The sequence below is a fragment of the Lagenorhynchus albirostris genome, chromosome 13, assembly GCF_949774975.1.
Source record: "Lagenorhynchus albirostris chromosome 13, mLagAlb1.1, whole genome shotgun sequence".
NCBI lineage: Eukaryota > Metazoa > Chordata > Mammalia > Artiodactyla > Delphinidae > Lagenorhynchus > Lagenorhynchus albirostris.
Window position 1 is genome coordinate 37,243,179 of NC_083107.1, and position 15,907 is coordinate 37,259,085.

The following is a 15,907-nucleotide window of genomic DNA, read 5'->3' on the forward strand; positions in this document are numbered from 1 at the left end:
ATATATCTTTGCTCCCAAAGGCCACCTCCTCAATTTGGGATGATTCGTTGTCTATTCAGGTATTCCACAGATGCAGGGTACATCAAGTTGATTGTGGAGATTTAATCCGCTGCTCCTGAGGCTGCTGGGAGAAATTTCCCTTTCTCTTCTTTGTTTGCACAGCTCCCGGGGTTCAGCTTTGGATTTGGCCCCGCCTCTGCGTGTAGGTCTCCTGAGGGCGTCTGTTCTTTGCTCAGACAGGACAGGGTTAAAGAAGCAGCTGCTTTGGGGGCTCTGGCTCACTCAGGCCGGGGGGAGGGAGGGGTACGGAGTGCGGGGCGAGCCTGCGGCAGCAGAGGCCAGTGTGATGTTGCACCAGCCCGAGGTGCGCCGTGCGTTCTCCCGGGGAAGTTGTCCCTGGATCATGGGACCCTGGCAGTGGCGGGCTGCACAGGTTCCCAGGAGGGGAGGCGTGGATAGTGACCTGTGCTCGCACACAGGCTTCTTGGTGGCTGCAGCAGCAGCCTCAGCGTCTCATGCCCGTCTCTGGGGTCTGCGCTCAGAGCGTGGCTCGCGCCCGTCTCTGGAGCTCCTTTAAGCTGCGCTCTTAATCCTCTCTCCTCATGCACCAGGAAACAAAGAGGCAAGAAAAACTCTCTTGCCTCTTCGGCAGGTCCAGACTTTTTCCCCGGACTCCCTTGCAGCTAGCTGTGGCGCACTAACCCATTCAGGCTGTGTTCACGCCGCCAACCCCAGTCCTCTCCCTGGGATCCGACCTCCGAAGCCCCAGCCTCAGCTCCCAGCCCCGCCCACCCCGGCGGGTGAGCAGACAAGCCTCTCGGGCTGGTGAATGCTGGTCGCCACCGGTTCTCTGTGCTGGAATCTCCGCTTTGCCCTCCGCACCCCTGTTGCTGCGCTCTCCGCCGTGGCTCCGAAGCTTCCCCCTCCGCCACCCGCAGTCTCCGCCCGCGAAGGGCCTTATTAGTGTGTGGATACCTTTCCTCCTTCACAGCTCCCTCCCACTGGTGCAGGTCCCATCCCTATCCTTTTGTCTCTGTTTATTCTTTTTTCTTTTGCCCTACCCAGGTACATGGGGAGTTTCTTGCCTTTTGGGCGGTCTGAGGTCTTCTGCCAGCGTTCAGTAGGTGTTCTGTAGGAGCTGTTCCACATGTAGATGTATTTCGGATGTATTTGTGGAGAGGAAGGTGATCTCCGCGTCTTACTCTTCCGCCATCTTGAAGCTCCTCCAGAAGGAGGCTCCTTACAAAGGGTGGTTTGGCTTGATCCTACTATAGTGTGTGGGTTAGTACATGATCTGGGAATCTAACCATCCTTTATAAAATGGATTAAACATTTATTTTCTGGCAACTTGGTCTCTCTCTCTTGTTCTTAATAAAATGTCATTAGGAGAAAATGTGCATAGGCCACAAGTAACTTATAATCTGTTATATGTACATAGTCCACAAATAACATATAACCTATTTAAGTGGACTTTTTAAAAAGCAGCATTGGGAACCAGTGTCAACTTAATTTGTCTTTCAATTCTAGACATCATATAACAGGTTTTTTCCTCCTACCAGGCTGATTTTAACACCAACATTTCTGGGGTAAATGAACAAAAACGTATAAGCTGTGAGGATTTTGTGGACCTTTCTGATATTTACCACTCTAATGAAGAGTACTTCAGGAAACTAGAAGAGCTGAAGGCAGCCCACATGGAAACTATGGCAAAGTTAGAGAAAATGTACCAGAATAAATTAAATTTAAAGGAAGTTCAGCTAGCAATCACCATGGAAGAAGCCGCTAGTGTCTCTTCCAGGTAAGTTTGTACATAATGTTATTTGTGGACTGTAAAGTAAAATGTATACTTAAAAGTGCAGAACAAAATTATTTCAGAATATTTTCTTTCAAATATCCCTTTGTGCTTTTAATGATATACAGAGGTGAGATTTTATTCAGATTGTTTGATGGCTTATCAACCTATTAGGTGGCTTCTTGCCTTGTGGGTCATTTGGTGGCCCTTTGTTCTTTTCTGTCTGACCCACCATTCTTAGACATGTATCAGAATATTTAGTCTGGGCCATTTTCAAATGATGAATATTAAAATTTAACTTTAAAAGCCCTTTTTAAATAATATGTGGATTAATATGAGCTCAGTAAAGATATAGTACAGAAGGTTCAGAGCTAAGACATAGATCCGATTTAAGTTTTCAAAATAGTCATTTTTGCCATAAACTTGCTTCTTTTGAAACTTGAGTTGGTCAGCTCTGATTGTGCATCTCCTGTGTGCCAGACCTTGTCTGGGCACCGAGGAGTCAAAATCAAGATGCCCTCAAGGAGGTCAAAGACTAGCTGAGATCCAAACACACAACATGGTGTAACAGAGTGTCATGGAGACAGAGGAAGAGCAGTTGATCATGTCAGGGTGTCAGTGGAGGGATACAGGCACATCGAGTGTCGTATCTGAGTTCAGTCTTGAAGGAGAAATAGCTGAAGCAGATGTAGGAAGCAAGGAGTGGCCTTCTAGGCAGCAGGAACCATGTGTGCCAAGCATGGCACCGTGAGAAATCACCGTGTGTGTGTGAGGAACTTCTGTGATTGGATCTTTTTTTTTTCCTTGTGCTGGGTCTCCGTTGTGGCACATAGGTTCTTCTTCGTGGCAGGTGTGCGGGCTTCTCTAGGTATGGCGCGAGGGCTCCAGAGCCCGCAAGCTCAGTAGTTGCGGTGCACGGGTTCCCTAGTTGCAGTGCGTAGGCTTAGTTGCCCCGAGGCATGTGGGGTCTTAGTTCCCCCACCAGGGATCAAACTCGCATCCTCCTGTATTGGAAGGCAGATTCTTAACCACTGGACCACCAGGGAAGTCCCCTGTGGTTGGATTTTTTTTTTGGCTGCATTGGGTCTTTGTTGCTGCGCACGGGCTTTCGCTAGTGGCGGCGAGTGGGGGCTACTCTTCATTGTGGTGTGCAGGCTTCTCATTGCAGTGGCTTCTCTTGTTTTGGAGCACAGTCTCTAGGTGTGCAGCTTCAGTAGTTGCGGCTCACGGGCTCTAGAGCGCAAGCTCAGTAGTTGTGGCGCACAGGCTTAGTTGCTCCGTGGCATGTGGGGTCTTCCCAGACCAGGGCTCAAACCCGTGTCCCCTGCATTGGCAGGTGGATTCTTAACCACTCTGCGCCACCAGGGAAGCCCCCTGTGATTGGATCTCACTTAAGAATGGTGACGGGGTAGGGAGAGGCAAGAGGTGAAACTGGAAAGGAAGGCAGGGGCTAGTCTTGAAGGGCTTTAAAATCTAGACTTTTCTTTTTTCAATTTAAAAAATTTTGGTGGGGCTGCATTGGGTCTTCGTTGCTACGCACAGGCTTTCTCTAGTTGCAGCGAGCGGCGGCTATTCTTCGTTGTGGTGCACGGGCTTCTCATTGCAGTGGCTTCTCTTGTTGTGGAGTACGGGCTCTGGGGTGTGTGGGCTTCAGTAGTTGTGGCACGTAGGCTCAGTAGTTGTGACTTGTGGGCTCTAGAGCGCAGGCTCAGTAGTTGCGGCACACAGGCTTCAGTAGTTATGGCACACGGGCTTCAGTAGTTGTCGCGTATGGGCTTAGTTGCTCTGTGGCATATGGGATCTTCCCGGACCAGGGCTCGAACCCGTGTCCCTTGCATTGGCAGGCGGATTCTTAACCACTGAGCCACCAGGGAAGTCCCTATAATCTAGACTTTGTAACAATGACAAATCATTGGAAAGTTTCAGGAAGGAGAGTGATTTGATCAGATGTATGTTTTAAGATGGTGACTCTGGAAAATGTGTGGATAATTCAATAGTGATTAGACCCAAGGAGCCTCTTCTGTCTTAGGTTCCTGCCCTGTAAAATGAGGGAGTAAAACTAGATCATTTATCGGCATCTCCCAGGCTCTGTTCTAAAAAAAAATTGATAATTTTCACAAGCCCTATCCAGCTCCTATTTTCTAACTGATTTTGCCTTGATCTTAGAAATTATGTAGTTCTTAATTTTTATATTTGGTCACATGCAGCTGAAAGAGTAACCTAATTATTCTTCTCATTTACTTAGGTCTGTATCAGAAAAGAGCTCCCATCATCCTGTTTCATTAATGACATCAATTTCAGAGCCTGATTTAGGTCAGTCTTCCTCCTTGATTGTGTCTTCCTCTGAAGATGAGTTGCCCAATGTAGAAAAAGAGTATTCTGAGAAAAGCAGAATGATGACCTATGCTAAGGAGCTCATCAACAACATGTGGACAAACTTCTCTGTTGAAGATTATATTCAGTTTGAAGATGCTGACTTGCCAGCACTCGAAAAAAAAAAAAAGAAGCCAAAAGAATGGGTGCCAAAGATTACAGTACCTGAGCCTTTTCAAATGATGATTAGAGAGCAGAAGAAAAAAGAAGAGAACATGAAATCTAAATCAGATATTGAAATGGCACGCAAACTGCTCAAGAAACAAGAAGAAGAATCAGAGTGTAAGAAAAAATTCCGAGCCAACCCAGTTCCTGCGTTCGTCTTTCTCCCCCTTTATCATGATATAGTCAAGCAAAATGAAGAACGGAGGAGGTCTATGAAGGAGAAAAACAAAGAAGCTCTTTTGGCCTCTCAAAAGCCGTTTAAGTTTATTGCAAGGGAGGAACAGAAGCAAATTCGGGAAAAGCAGCTGAAAGACTTTTTTAAGTCTAAAAAGAAAACAAACCAATTTAAAGCCAGACCGATACCTCGATCTACTTATGGTTCAACTGTCAATGACAAGTTAACAGAAGAAGAGCTCTATAGAAACATTAGGACGCAGCAGAGAACCCAAGACTTTTTACAGAATTCATCCCCTCTGCCTTGTAGTCCAGCTCTCAGAAGTTATGCTACAAGGAAGCCCAAGTGTCCTGAACAGGCTGAAAAGTCCAAGTGTAAACACAAGTTTAGGTGCCAGACTGCTGATACTGAAGACCTTCCTGAGAGATATAAGAAACATCACTCAGAACAGAAGTGTCCAAAACCCCTGACAGTCTGTGAACCATCTGACCTTCATGCAGCCTCACATGCATCCACTGAAAGAGAGAAAATCTTGGCAGATATTGAAGCAGATGAAGAAAATTTAAAAGAAACACGTTGGCCTTATCTGTCTCCAAGGCGCTGGTCACCAGTTAGAAGTAGAAATGCAAAACCTGTGCCTTGTAGCTGCAACCCTCCCATGCCCACGGTGTCCTCCAGGGGAAGAGAACAAGCCACAAGGTAAATAACTGATACAGCACTGATTGACTCGTGGTTGCTCCATTGATTTTGTATTGGGGAATTTGAAACTATGACGTTATTTTATCTGGTAACATATTTTACTATATAATATAGAACATTTTGCCAGAGGGTGTTCTTCTAAGAAATGAATGTATTTTCCATTTTATGAATCTTTGGGGATAGAAAAGGTTACAGTCACCCTATTGATTTTCTAATTACAACTCAGATCCTTCTCAGAAGGTTGCCCCTTGTTTTCAACCGTTGAATTATCCCGTGTTGTCTTTGCTAAACAACATTCTCATTGGCTTAAAGTGAATTAAGCCTTAGTTTGTTGCCCTCAGGAGATCACTTGAGGAAAAGAAAATGTTGGAAGAAGAGAGAAATCGGATCCTAACTAAGCAGAAGCAAAGAATGAAAGAATTGCAGAAACTCTTGACAACCCGGGCTAAGGCTTATGACTCACATCAGAGTTTAGCTCAAATGTCTAAATCCAGAGTAAAATCTCTCAGGTATCATGAGAGAATCCTGACCCTCCAGATCATTGGTTTTCAAACTTTTTTTGGATCAGTGGACCCCTCAATATATGAACAAATTAAGAATAGTATTAGTATTTCAGTTTCTGGATTCAAGTTACTATCAGTTACTTATAGTTAACTTACACACACACACACACACACACACACACACACACACACACACACACACACACACACACACACACACACACACACACACACACACACTCATACTCACTCACTTCGTGGTGAGAACCAACATGTATACTGACTCCAGGACCATGACGCCATGTTGATGAACAGAAAAACATGTGGCCATGGTTCACAGTTGTAATCTTACATCAGCATCTAAACTTTTTCTTTATATTATTTTTTATTGCACAGTGCAATATTGAGAAAAATCTTGATTCACACAGATAAAGCTCTTTTTAATAGCTTGCCGTGTAATCTCAGAATATTCTTCAACAAACAGATATGTCAGAGAGCTTTGTTCTAAGGTCTGCATGATATCTGATAGCACAAATTAACACATTGATGTTAACATCAGTTATGTGGTGTGTCAGTTAACACGTGTGTTAAGGTTTAGTAGTATGTATTACATGCTGCAATTCTGCAGTACAAAGTTTGAAAATCAGTGTTCCAGAGGAACATTTTTATGTTGCGACATAAAAATGTTCATGTTTAAGTAGTAAAATATCTCCCTCAAAGCTGGGTAAGTAATATGATTTATTAATTTTTAATCTGATTTATAAGTACCCCAAATCTAGATTTGCTTTTAATTATGAGTGTTCCTTTTTAAATGTATATTATGTATAATAATTATTATATTCCTTTGTAACAGATGTTATGTATACATTCCTTATAATGTGTATCAATGTAATTCATTGACAAAAGGAGCTTGATTTGATGAACTTGAGCAAAATATTTGTTAGAATTATACTAGTCATCCTTAGAAAGTAAATGGGATTTTCCATAATGCTAAATTGTGTATAGTTAAGCATAATTATCATTTTATGGTATAATTATTTTTTCTAATCCATGAAGTCTTATGATCTTGGTAGAATTAGTGTATTTTACATAGAGAAAGTCGCATAATTTAATTTATTATAGGATCTGGTTCAAATAGTAAGTATACTTACTGTGAATTTGTGTATTTTGGTTCCTGTTCCTCTCTATGTGGTATTCCCATACTCCCCATTTCTCCCCTCCCCTGCTCCCATTTAATTAACTGTGCCATCAACCTATACGAGATATCATTTAGGGGAAAAAAGAAGAGCAAGGTCTTGTTTTCAGAAGAAATTCCTTAAAGAGAAGATACTAAATTTGGACCAAACTTTTTTGGTTTATAAATACTTATAAATGAGATAAGAGAGCATTCATTTATCTCCTCAGGCCAGTTTGAAGCCACTGAATCCATTATGCTTTGAAGATTTCAGGAACCTCAAAGTACCCAGACTGTTCCCGGCATGTAAAATGTGTGCTCTCAGAACCTAGAACTTTTATCCTGCATTCCATAAAAATTTACCAGTCTGGGAAAGAAATTGTGATAAACTGTGCTCATGACTTAATTTCTGATTTGTCATCTACACTAAATGTTATATGTGCAAATTCTTATTTCTTTTAAAAATTCCATTCCTTTTATTTGATTTTAGAAAGAGTGAAAAAGAAAGGATGAGAGAATACCGACGAGAACTAGAAGAAAGAGAAGAAAAATTAAAAAACAGGCCGCTGCTATTTGAAAGAGTTGCTCAGGTTGTGTTTGTTGGAATTTGAGAGCTATTGTCAGCTTTTGTTCTTTTTTTTTTAACATCTCTATCTCCTAATTTTTATGGTCCATTTTTCTTATGTGTTATATAATTTACTGAGATAGTATTATTTCTGTGACAGCTTCATCACATCAGTCAAGTAAGTAGTTTTGCTTAAATCTGAGCATTGAATCTTGATGAGGCTCGTAAGCTTGATAAAGAACATGCTGCTAATCCAATCATTTTCAAAATAATAGTTTCACAACCTGTTTTTAATGGCTAGTACCAACTTGGCCAAATATTAAGGTGAGTTTTGGAAGTCTTTGAAAAATTAAAAATGAAACAAAATGGCTAATTGAATCAGATTTATTCCTGCCAGTTTTTTTTTTGTTTGTTTTCTTGGGATAAAATTGACATATAGCAGGTATAAGTTTAAGGTATACAGCATCATGACATACGTATATTAGGAAATGATTACTACAATACATTTAGTTAACATCTATCACCTCGTATTGTTACCAAAAAAATTATTTTTCCTTGTGATGAGAACTTTTAGGACCTACTCTCTTAGCAGCTTTCAAATATGCCACACAGCAGTGTTAGCTGTGGTCACCATGCTGTACGTCACACCCCCAGTACTTATTTATCTTATAACTGGAAGTTTGTACCTTTTGACACCTTCATCCAATTCCTCCAGTAACCACAAATCTGATCTCCTTTTCTATGAGTTGTGTGTGTGTGTATTTAGATTCCACGCATAAATCAGATCATATAGTATTTGTCCTTCTCTGTCTGACTTACTTCCCTTAGCATAATGCCCTCAAGGTCCATCTGTATTGTCACAAATGGCAGGATTTCCTTTTTTATGGCCGAATAATATTCCATTGTGTGTGTGTGTGTGTGTGTGTGTGTGTGTGTGTGTGTGTGTGTGTATCACATTTTCTTTATCCATTTGTCTTTTGGTGGCCATTTGGGTTGTTGCCACGTCTTAACTATTGTCTATAATGCTTCAGTGAATCGACATAGTGATTTCATTTTCTTTAGATAAATACCTGGGAGTGGAATTGCTGGATTGTGCAGTAGTTCTATTTTTAAGTTTTTGAGGAACCTCTATACTTTTTTCCATAATGGCTGCACCAATTTACTTTCCCACGAACAGCACACAAGGGTTCCCTTTTCTCTACATCCTGACCAGCATTTGTTATGTCTTGTCTTTTTGAGACTAGCCATTGTAACAGGTATGAGGTGATATCTCAGTGTGGTTTTGATTTCATTTCCCTAATGATTAGTGATGTTGAGCACCTTTTCACGTGCCTGTTGGTCATTTGAATATCCTCTTTGGAAAAATGTCTATTCAGATCTCTTGCCCATTTTTAAATTTGATTATTTGGTTTTTGCTAATCACTTGTATGAGTTCTTTATGTATTTTGGATAGTAACCCCTTATCAGGTAGATGATTTGCAAATATTTCTTCCCATTCAGTAGGTTGCCTTTTCATTTTTAAATTTTTGCCTTTTCATTTTGTTGATCAGTTTTTTTAAGTGAGTCTATAATTTTTAGTCTTATCTACAATTACCGAAAGGACTTCCTTTTTTTAAAAATTGAAGTATAGTTGATTTACAATGTGGTATTAGTTTCTGGTATATAGCAAAATGATTCAGTTATATATGTATATGTGTGTGTATATGTATATTCTTTTTCAGATTCTTTTCCATTATAGGTTATTACAAGATATTGAATATAGTTCCCTGTGCTATACAGTAGGACCTTGTTGTTTATCTGTTTTATATAAAGTAGTGTGTATCTGTTAATCCCATCTCCTAATTTATCCCTCCTCACCCAATTTGGTAACCATAAGTTTGTTTTCTATGTCTGTGAGAAGCACTTCCTTTTTATCAGAAAAAATACTTTGATCCTATGGACGATGAATTCTGATTTTACTAGATTTATACTCAGTTTTACAGTCTTTCCCTTAAGAGAAATTTGTCAATTTCAGATGATCTTCCCCTTTGTGTCCATGAGGGAGGGGCTCCTATGGGCGACATGGTTTAACAATGGACAAAATCACTGGAGGTTACAGGTGCTGTGTTGTGAATTTCAAGCTGTTACATTTGGAGCTTCCTGCCAGCAAGTGTCTGGGACAGATGAGTGTCCTTATAGGACTGCCCATGTCAGTGACTCACTGAGGACAAAGGACGTGTGTTATTGGTAAATGTACATATTACAGCCTCTCAAAGTTATGGGAACCCTTTACTGACTGATTTGGATATAATTTTACGTAATGCTTTTCATTTTAAGGGATGGTGGTTTTTTTCATATCTCAGTTTCAACTTTAGGGGAAAAAAATTATCTTAAGCTGTTCTGTGTTACTCAGCATAAAGTGATTGACTTTCGCCTCAAAGTAGTTATCTCCAGCTCCCAACTGCAGGCTTTTTTTTTTTTTTTTGCGGTACGCGGGTCTCTCACTGTTGTGGCCTCTCCCGTTGTGGAGCACAGGCTCCAGACGCGCAGGCTCAGCGGCCATGGCTCACGGGCCCAGCCGCTCCGCGGCATGTGGGATCTTCCCAGACCAGGGCACGAACCTGTGTCCCCTGCATCGGCAGGCGGACTCTCAACCACTGTGCCACCAGGGAAGCCCCCTTTTTTTTTTTTTAAAGTAAGTATTTTAGTCTTTTTATTTATTTATTTTTGGCTGCGTTGGGTCTTTGTTGCTGTGCGCGGGCTTTCTCTACTTGTGGTGAGCAGGGGCTGCTCTTTGTTGTGGTGCGCAGGCTTCTCATTGCGGTGGCTTCTCGTTGCAGAGCACGGGCTGTAGGTGCGCGGGCTTCAGTAGTTGTGGCTCGTGGGCTCAGTAGTTGTGGTACACAGACTTAGTGGATCCGCGGAATGTGGGATCTTCCTGGACCAGGGATTGAACCTGTGTCCCCTGCATTGGCAAGCAGATTCTTAACCACTGCGCCACCAGGGAAGTCCTCTTCTGTGTTCTCTTATTACTCTTTTGTGCATCTCTGTCTTTGCTCCTGCATGTTGTGTGGAAATTATCTGTTCAATGCTCTCTTCTCTTTCAGCTAGTTACTTTTAAAGGTGTTGGTCAAATCTTTGTATTCCTAGCACTTAGCACCTAAGACAATGTATGGCACAAAGGGGATGTTAAGAAACATTTGTTGAACCCAAACTGAACTGTTTCTTCCTGGGATTAGTCCAGGCTGAGAGCACTACCCTGACAATACTAGTGATGAGCCTCAGTATTAACAAGCAGTTTTACCGTGCTGTGAATTCCCACTCTTTCTAAGCACCAGAGAAAATGTGGTAAAATAAGTGGTGTGTGTGAAATTAAACCCATAAAGAAATGTTAAATATTGAAAACATAGGTTAGTTTCATAGCTGATATTTCTTCCACCACCCTTGGCCCACACATATGCTGTTCTCTTTCCCCATATAGCCTCTACCTCCCGTGAGGGCTTGTCACAAAATAAGTATTCAGTTATTATTAAATAAAGGAAAGAATTACTATAAACTAAACTTAGGCTCATAAAAATTAAGTATTTTTCCCCTTCAAACTAGGGCAGTGATTGTAGACAGACTTTCATCATTCCTCATTATTTTGGTTTCCTCAAGAAACAAAGTTAATTTGTTTTTTTTGCAGTCTTAGATAGAAAAACAAAATAACCACACAGTTATTTTAACTACTTTTTATTTCATGGTCTTTACAATTCTTTTGCATTGTGAAATTCAAGGGGGAAATGTTTGTTTCAATTAGGAACAATTATACACTATTCACCTTGATATAAAATATTAAAAGGTAATAAATTCTATATACAGGGTGACTGAGGGTGACTCACCATTGTTTTGGTTTTGTTAACATAAATTAGAACTTCTTTTTTTCTTGCAGTGACTATTGCTGCTAATTAACAGCTGTTATTTAATAAATTCACTCACAACTTTATGCATTACCCGTTTATAAGTGTTAATTGTGGTCTTGCTGCTGTTGAGTTATCCCCTAGCAGAGTAAGCCTGTGATCCAGGACAGAGCAAACCATGTTTTCCTGTTTCTTGAAAATCACAGGATTTATTAACTGAATAGATGTTAAATTGGATTTTAAGCCAAATTCAGATGAAGGCTTACAAGCACTAACATTGATTAGTATCATTTAAATCTTTTATATTTCATTTGCTTAAAATTAGAATATATTTTTCTTAATACATTGGGTTACGTTTGGGGTTTCTTTATTCTGCTTTATAGTCTTTGGGGCATAGTTCTCATCTCACTTTGCTGTGCCTTTCAGTTCCCCAAGTCTTGTCTGTTTGTGTTCATAGCCTCTGGTTGCATTTTTACTTACTTTTCTGAAATTTATTATTATTCACAGTGGGTGCATTTTAGCAGCAGTTTGAGTGCTTCTTTTTTCAGTTTTCTAGCATGTCAGGAAATGCACTGGTGATAGTTTTATCCATTGTAATCAGTCTTTGCCATTTTGGTTTCTCCCATGGGACACTAGACTCCATGGTCCTTCCTTATGCTGGAATCCCTGGGTTAGGAAAATATCTGACACTGATTTGCTGAAGTCAGGCTTTAGGCTACCTTCAAACTCCAGGATAACCACTTCCACTTAGAAAGCAGCATGGTGGAGTGGAGAAGACTCAGGAAAGGATTAAGAGACTTGGTTTTCCCTCTCACTATATCCTGTGACCTTAAGCAAACAGCTTAACCTCAGCAAGAGTGGAGGGAGTGTCTTACTTATTTGTTAAATTTGGGGTGAGACTGGGTGCTCTTCCACACCCTTTCCAGGATGGGATGCCATTGGTGCATTGGGGCTGGGCCATTCCTCGGGCCTTTCCTTTAGTTTGAGGTCCAGATGACGATTTTTGGCCCTATACTAGTTCATGTCCACTCATAGGAGATAAAATTGGAGTAAAGCCAAGGCACTAATGAGAACCCCAGTCATCTTATGTCCCTGTAAATCCTGTGGCCTCAGGAACTGTGACAACTGACTTGCTTTAGGTATGAGAGTGTCATCACAACTCCCACAAAGCCAGGAAGTAACATTCCGGAGAGTTGAACCCAGTTCTAAATTCATGTTTTTCTTGCTGTATCTCTTGCTTCCTCTACAGAATTAAGGTAACAACATAGATGATTTTATCATCTTTGGTGGATTAGAGATATGGCGTGTAAAGGGTAAAATTTACAGTAGGCACATAAAGAACTCTCTGACAACTATCACAGGAACTTATTTTCTTACTGATTTTTTTCAGATATCCTTGAACAGTCATGAAACAGTATAAAGAATAATTATAGATCAAAATTCATGTGGCCACTACCCAGGTTAAAAGCATTAGAGCACTGCCAGTACCCCAGAAACCCTGTGTGCCTCTCACCTAGAGGTAGCCACCCTTCTAACTTTTGACATAAGCATTTCCTTGTTTTTCTTTACAGTTTTACCACTGCTGTACGTATCCCTAAACAACATAGTTTAGTTTTGCCTGTTTTTGGACTTTATGTAAATGAATCATACTACGTGTACTCTTTTGTGGTATGCTGCTTGTGAGATCCGTCCATGTTGTGGCATATAGCTAGAGTTCATTTTCGTTGCTTTATTTTAGTCTGTTACATGAATACGTCACAATTTATTTATCCATCCTACTGCTGATAGATATTTAGGTTGTTTCCAGTTTGGGGTTGTTACAAACAGTACTGTTCTGAACATTTTGGTATGTCTCCTTGGGCAGATATGTAGGAGTTTCTCTGGGCATATACCTAGGAGTGGAATTGCTGGTCAGAGGGTATGCATATTTTTCAACCAACTGTGATCATTGAATTTAATTTTCACAGGAGCTTTTAACCCGTACATTTGTAATGGAAACTTAAAGTCTTTTGTTCTTATCTAAAAAGGTTTGTCTTTCCTATAGAAAAATGCAAGAATGGCAGCAGAAAAGCATTATTCTAACACCTTAAAAGCACTAGGAATATCTGATGAGTTTGTTTCAAAGAAAGGCCAAAGTGGAAAAATATTTGAGTACTTCAGCAATCAAGAGATGAAAAGTTTCACTGAAGATAAAGAAAGGTAACATATATAAGATGTCTGAATGGTTTACCTTTGAAAAAATTCTTACTTGCAGGAAAGCTAAAATTCTGTTCTATGATATTTTAAAAGGTCTTTTACCTAATGGAATACATGTGAACTACTGTAAGATATACTGACATTTTAACATGTTTGACACTTCAAAATATTACACGGTGATGAAGTATTTTGTTTTTAAAGTAAAATAATTTAAATTTCGGACATAAATAATGAAAATAATAACATGCTTTCAAATGAAGTTTGAGTCAATCAAGTTTTGAAATAAATTACTTCTCAGAAGAATATCTACTTTCCCAATGGGTACTTTTATAGACTTCTCTTGATAAATCGGAGCTTATACACTTGAGGAAGACTAACTGCAGGATGGCGTACATTACAGAGGGTTTGTTTACCTTTAAACCAAATTATTTTTCCTTTGAAAGATTGATAAATTTCTTCCTCTAGCTTTAATGAAGAGAAAATAGAAGAAAGAGAGAATGGGGAAGAAAAGTATCTTACTGATACCAACAGCCAAGATTCTTGCAAGGAAACAGGTAAAGCTGATGAAGAGAGTGGAGAAGAGAATTGTGTTGAAGAATAAAACTGAATCAGTCGACAGGGTCTCCTCTCTGTTCCGCTGATGTTGTTGGCAGCATTGGGTGTCAGAAGCCGCGCCTGTGGTGTTAAGGACATCCATGGGAACCCGTCTGATAACGTGCAGGTCTCTTTTTGCTCCGGACGCGCAGGCTCAGCGGCCATGGCTCACGGGCCCAGCCGCTCCGCGGCATGTGGGATCTTCCCGCACCGGGGCACGAACCCTTGTCCCCTGCATCGGCAGGCGGACTCTCAACCACTGTGCCACCAGGGAAGCCCCGTGCAGGTCTCTTGAGCAAAGTCCTCGTGTAGCCTGAAAAGGCCGAATCCAGCTGATGGATCATTTGCTCAGTTAGAGTCAGGCTTTGCCTATACAGTTTTTAAAAGTACTACATATGGTCTGTTTGCAACTTTGATCTTACTTCTATTTTTAAAAAGTGTTTGAGAAGCACAGCTGTCACAAACTGATTAGGTATAAAAATATACATAATTTTATCATTTTGGGTGGAAAAAATTGCTTAGCATTGAGAGCAGAGGGGAGTATTGGCCTTTGGTTTGAAAAAAAAGTTCTGGAAAGCATGAATCAATAAATATTTTTAAATTATACTACTTGCTCCTTTTTCTCTGCAGTACATCTCACAAAATGAATCCTCAAACTTATTTTACTAGGTATTTTAAATTTCTTATCTGAGCCATTTTTAAAAAGTAATAAAACAGGAAAAAATAGATAACTTGCACATTTACATTCATTTATGCACTGAGAGTTACTGGTTTTTATTTTGAAAAATCCAAGTCTATTGTTTCATATGCCCTTAGGGAGCTGCCATTAAGCTAAATAACGGAGGATGTCAGAATATAGAGGCTAACGAATAAAACTCAAGAGTTTTCAAATGTAAAAATAAAAAAGAAAAGGAAGAAAAGTTGTTATTTGGGTAAGTTTAACATCAAATTGAGTGTGGCTAAATATACACCTGAAGGCTTCTAAAAGTTTGATGGGACTGGACTGCTAAAGAAACTCTAAGCCTGGTCTGCAACCGTTAAAGCAACACCAGACCTGCTGCACCAGTCAGAAGCCAGTTGTGAAAGGTGTGCAGAACCCAGGGAGGGCACATGCTTCAAAGTCCGTTTTATTATTTATTTATTTAGGCCACGCTGTGCAGCATGCAGGATCTTAGTTCCCCGACCAGGGATTGAACTCATGCCCCCTGCATTGGGAGGGTAGAGTCCTAACCATTGGACCGCCAGGGAAGTCCCAAAGCCCATTTTAAAATGGAGAAAAATTAATCTCCAAGTGGCAATTCCAAGGCCAAAGAGAGAGTTACTGTTAAATTAGCCACACCATCATCACTTTTTCTCTTTTATCCCTACTTTTATTCCAATTTATTTTTGATACATAAATTATTAGAAAAGCTTTTATACTAGTTTTTTTAACCCTGTGTATTAAGACAGGTGGAAATAATTATAGCATCTGAGTTTTAACCTTAATTGGAGTTAAATATCACCCCTGTTTTATATATGATGAAATTGTGTATAATAACTTTTTCAAGGCAAGTCTCCAGAATAATTCAGATTTGACCCTTTAATACGGGACCCAGTTGTGCTCAACTCTTTACACATTATTGCAGACACACTTGTCTTTCTGTGCATGACGTTAATTTGATTATGTGAATCCATCATTTTGCTCTTTGAGCAAATTTTTGTTTTAAAAACTCAAACCAGTCATAAAGATGTGATTGGGTAAGAGTTCTCTTTTCCTAGAAACAATAAACCTTTAAAAACGAAGAACTAATAAA

At 40.1% G+C, this 15,907-nt stretch overlaps 1 protein-coding gene across 2 annotated transcripts in view; it reads left to right on the plus strand.

Moving 5' to 3' along the window:
• FAM161A (FAM161 centrosomal protein A) overlaps positions 1 to 14,720 on the plus strand; it is a 31,390-nt gene extending 16,670 nt beyond the window's left edge. The window contains exons 2-7 of one of the 2 annotated variants that reach the window (XM_060169613.1): positions 1,560 to 1,798; positions 4,038 to 5,204; positions 5,546 to 5,713; positions 7,372 to 7,471; positions 13,369 to 13,523; positions 13,986 to 14,720. In XM_060169613.1, the coding sequence (XP_060025596.1) occupies positions 1,560 to 1,798; positions 4,038 to 5,204; positions 5,546 to 5,713; positions 7,372 to 7,471; positions 13,369 to 13,523; positions 13,986 to 14,121 (1,965 nt within the window). In that variant the 3' untranslated portion in view covers positions 14,122 to 14,720. The remainder of the gene's footprint in view (positions 1 to 1,559; positions 1,799 to 4,037; positions 5,205 to 5,545; positions 5,714 to 7,371; positions 7,472 to 13,368; positions 13,524 to 13,985) is intronic. The other variant, XM_060169614.1, reaches the window with a different exon arrangement.
• The last annotated feature ends 1,187 nt before the right edge of the window (positions 14,721 to 15,907 follow it).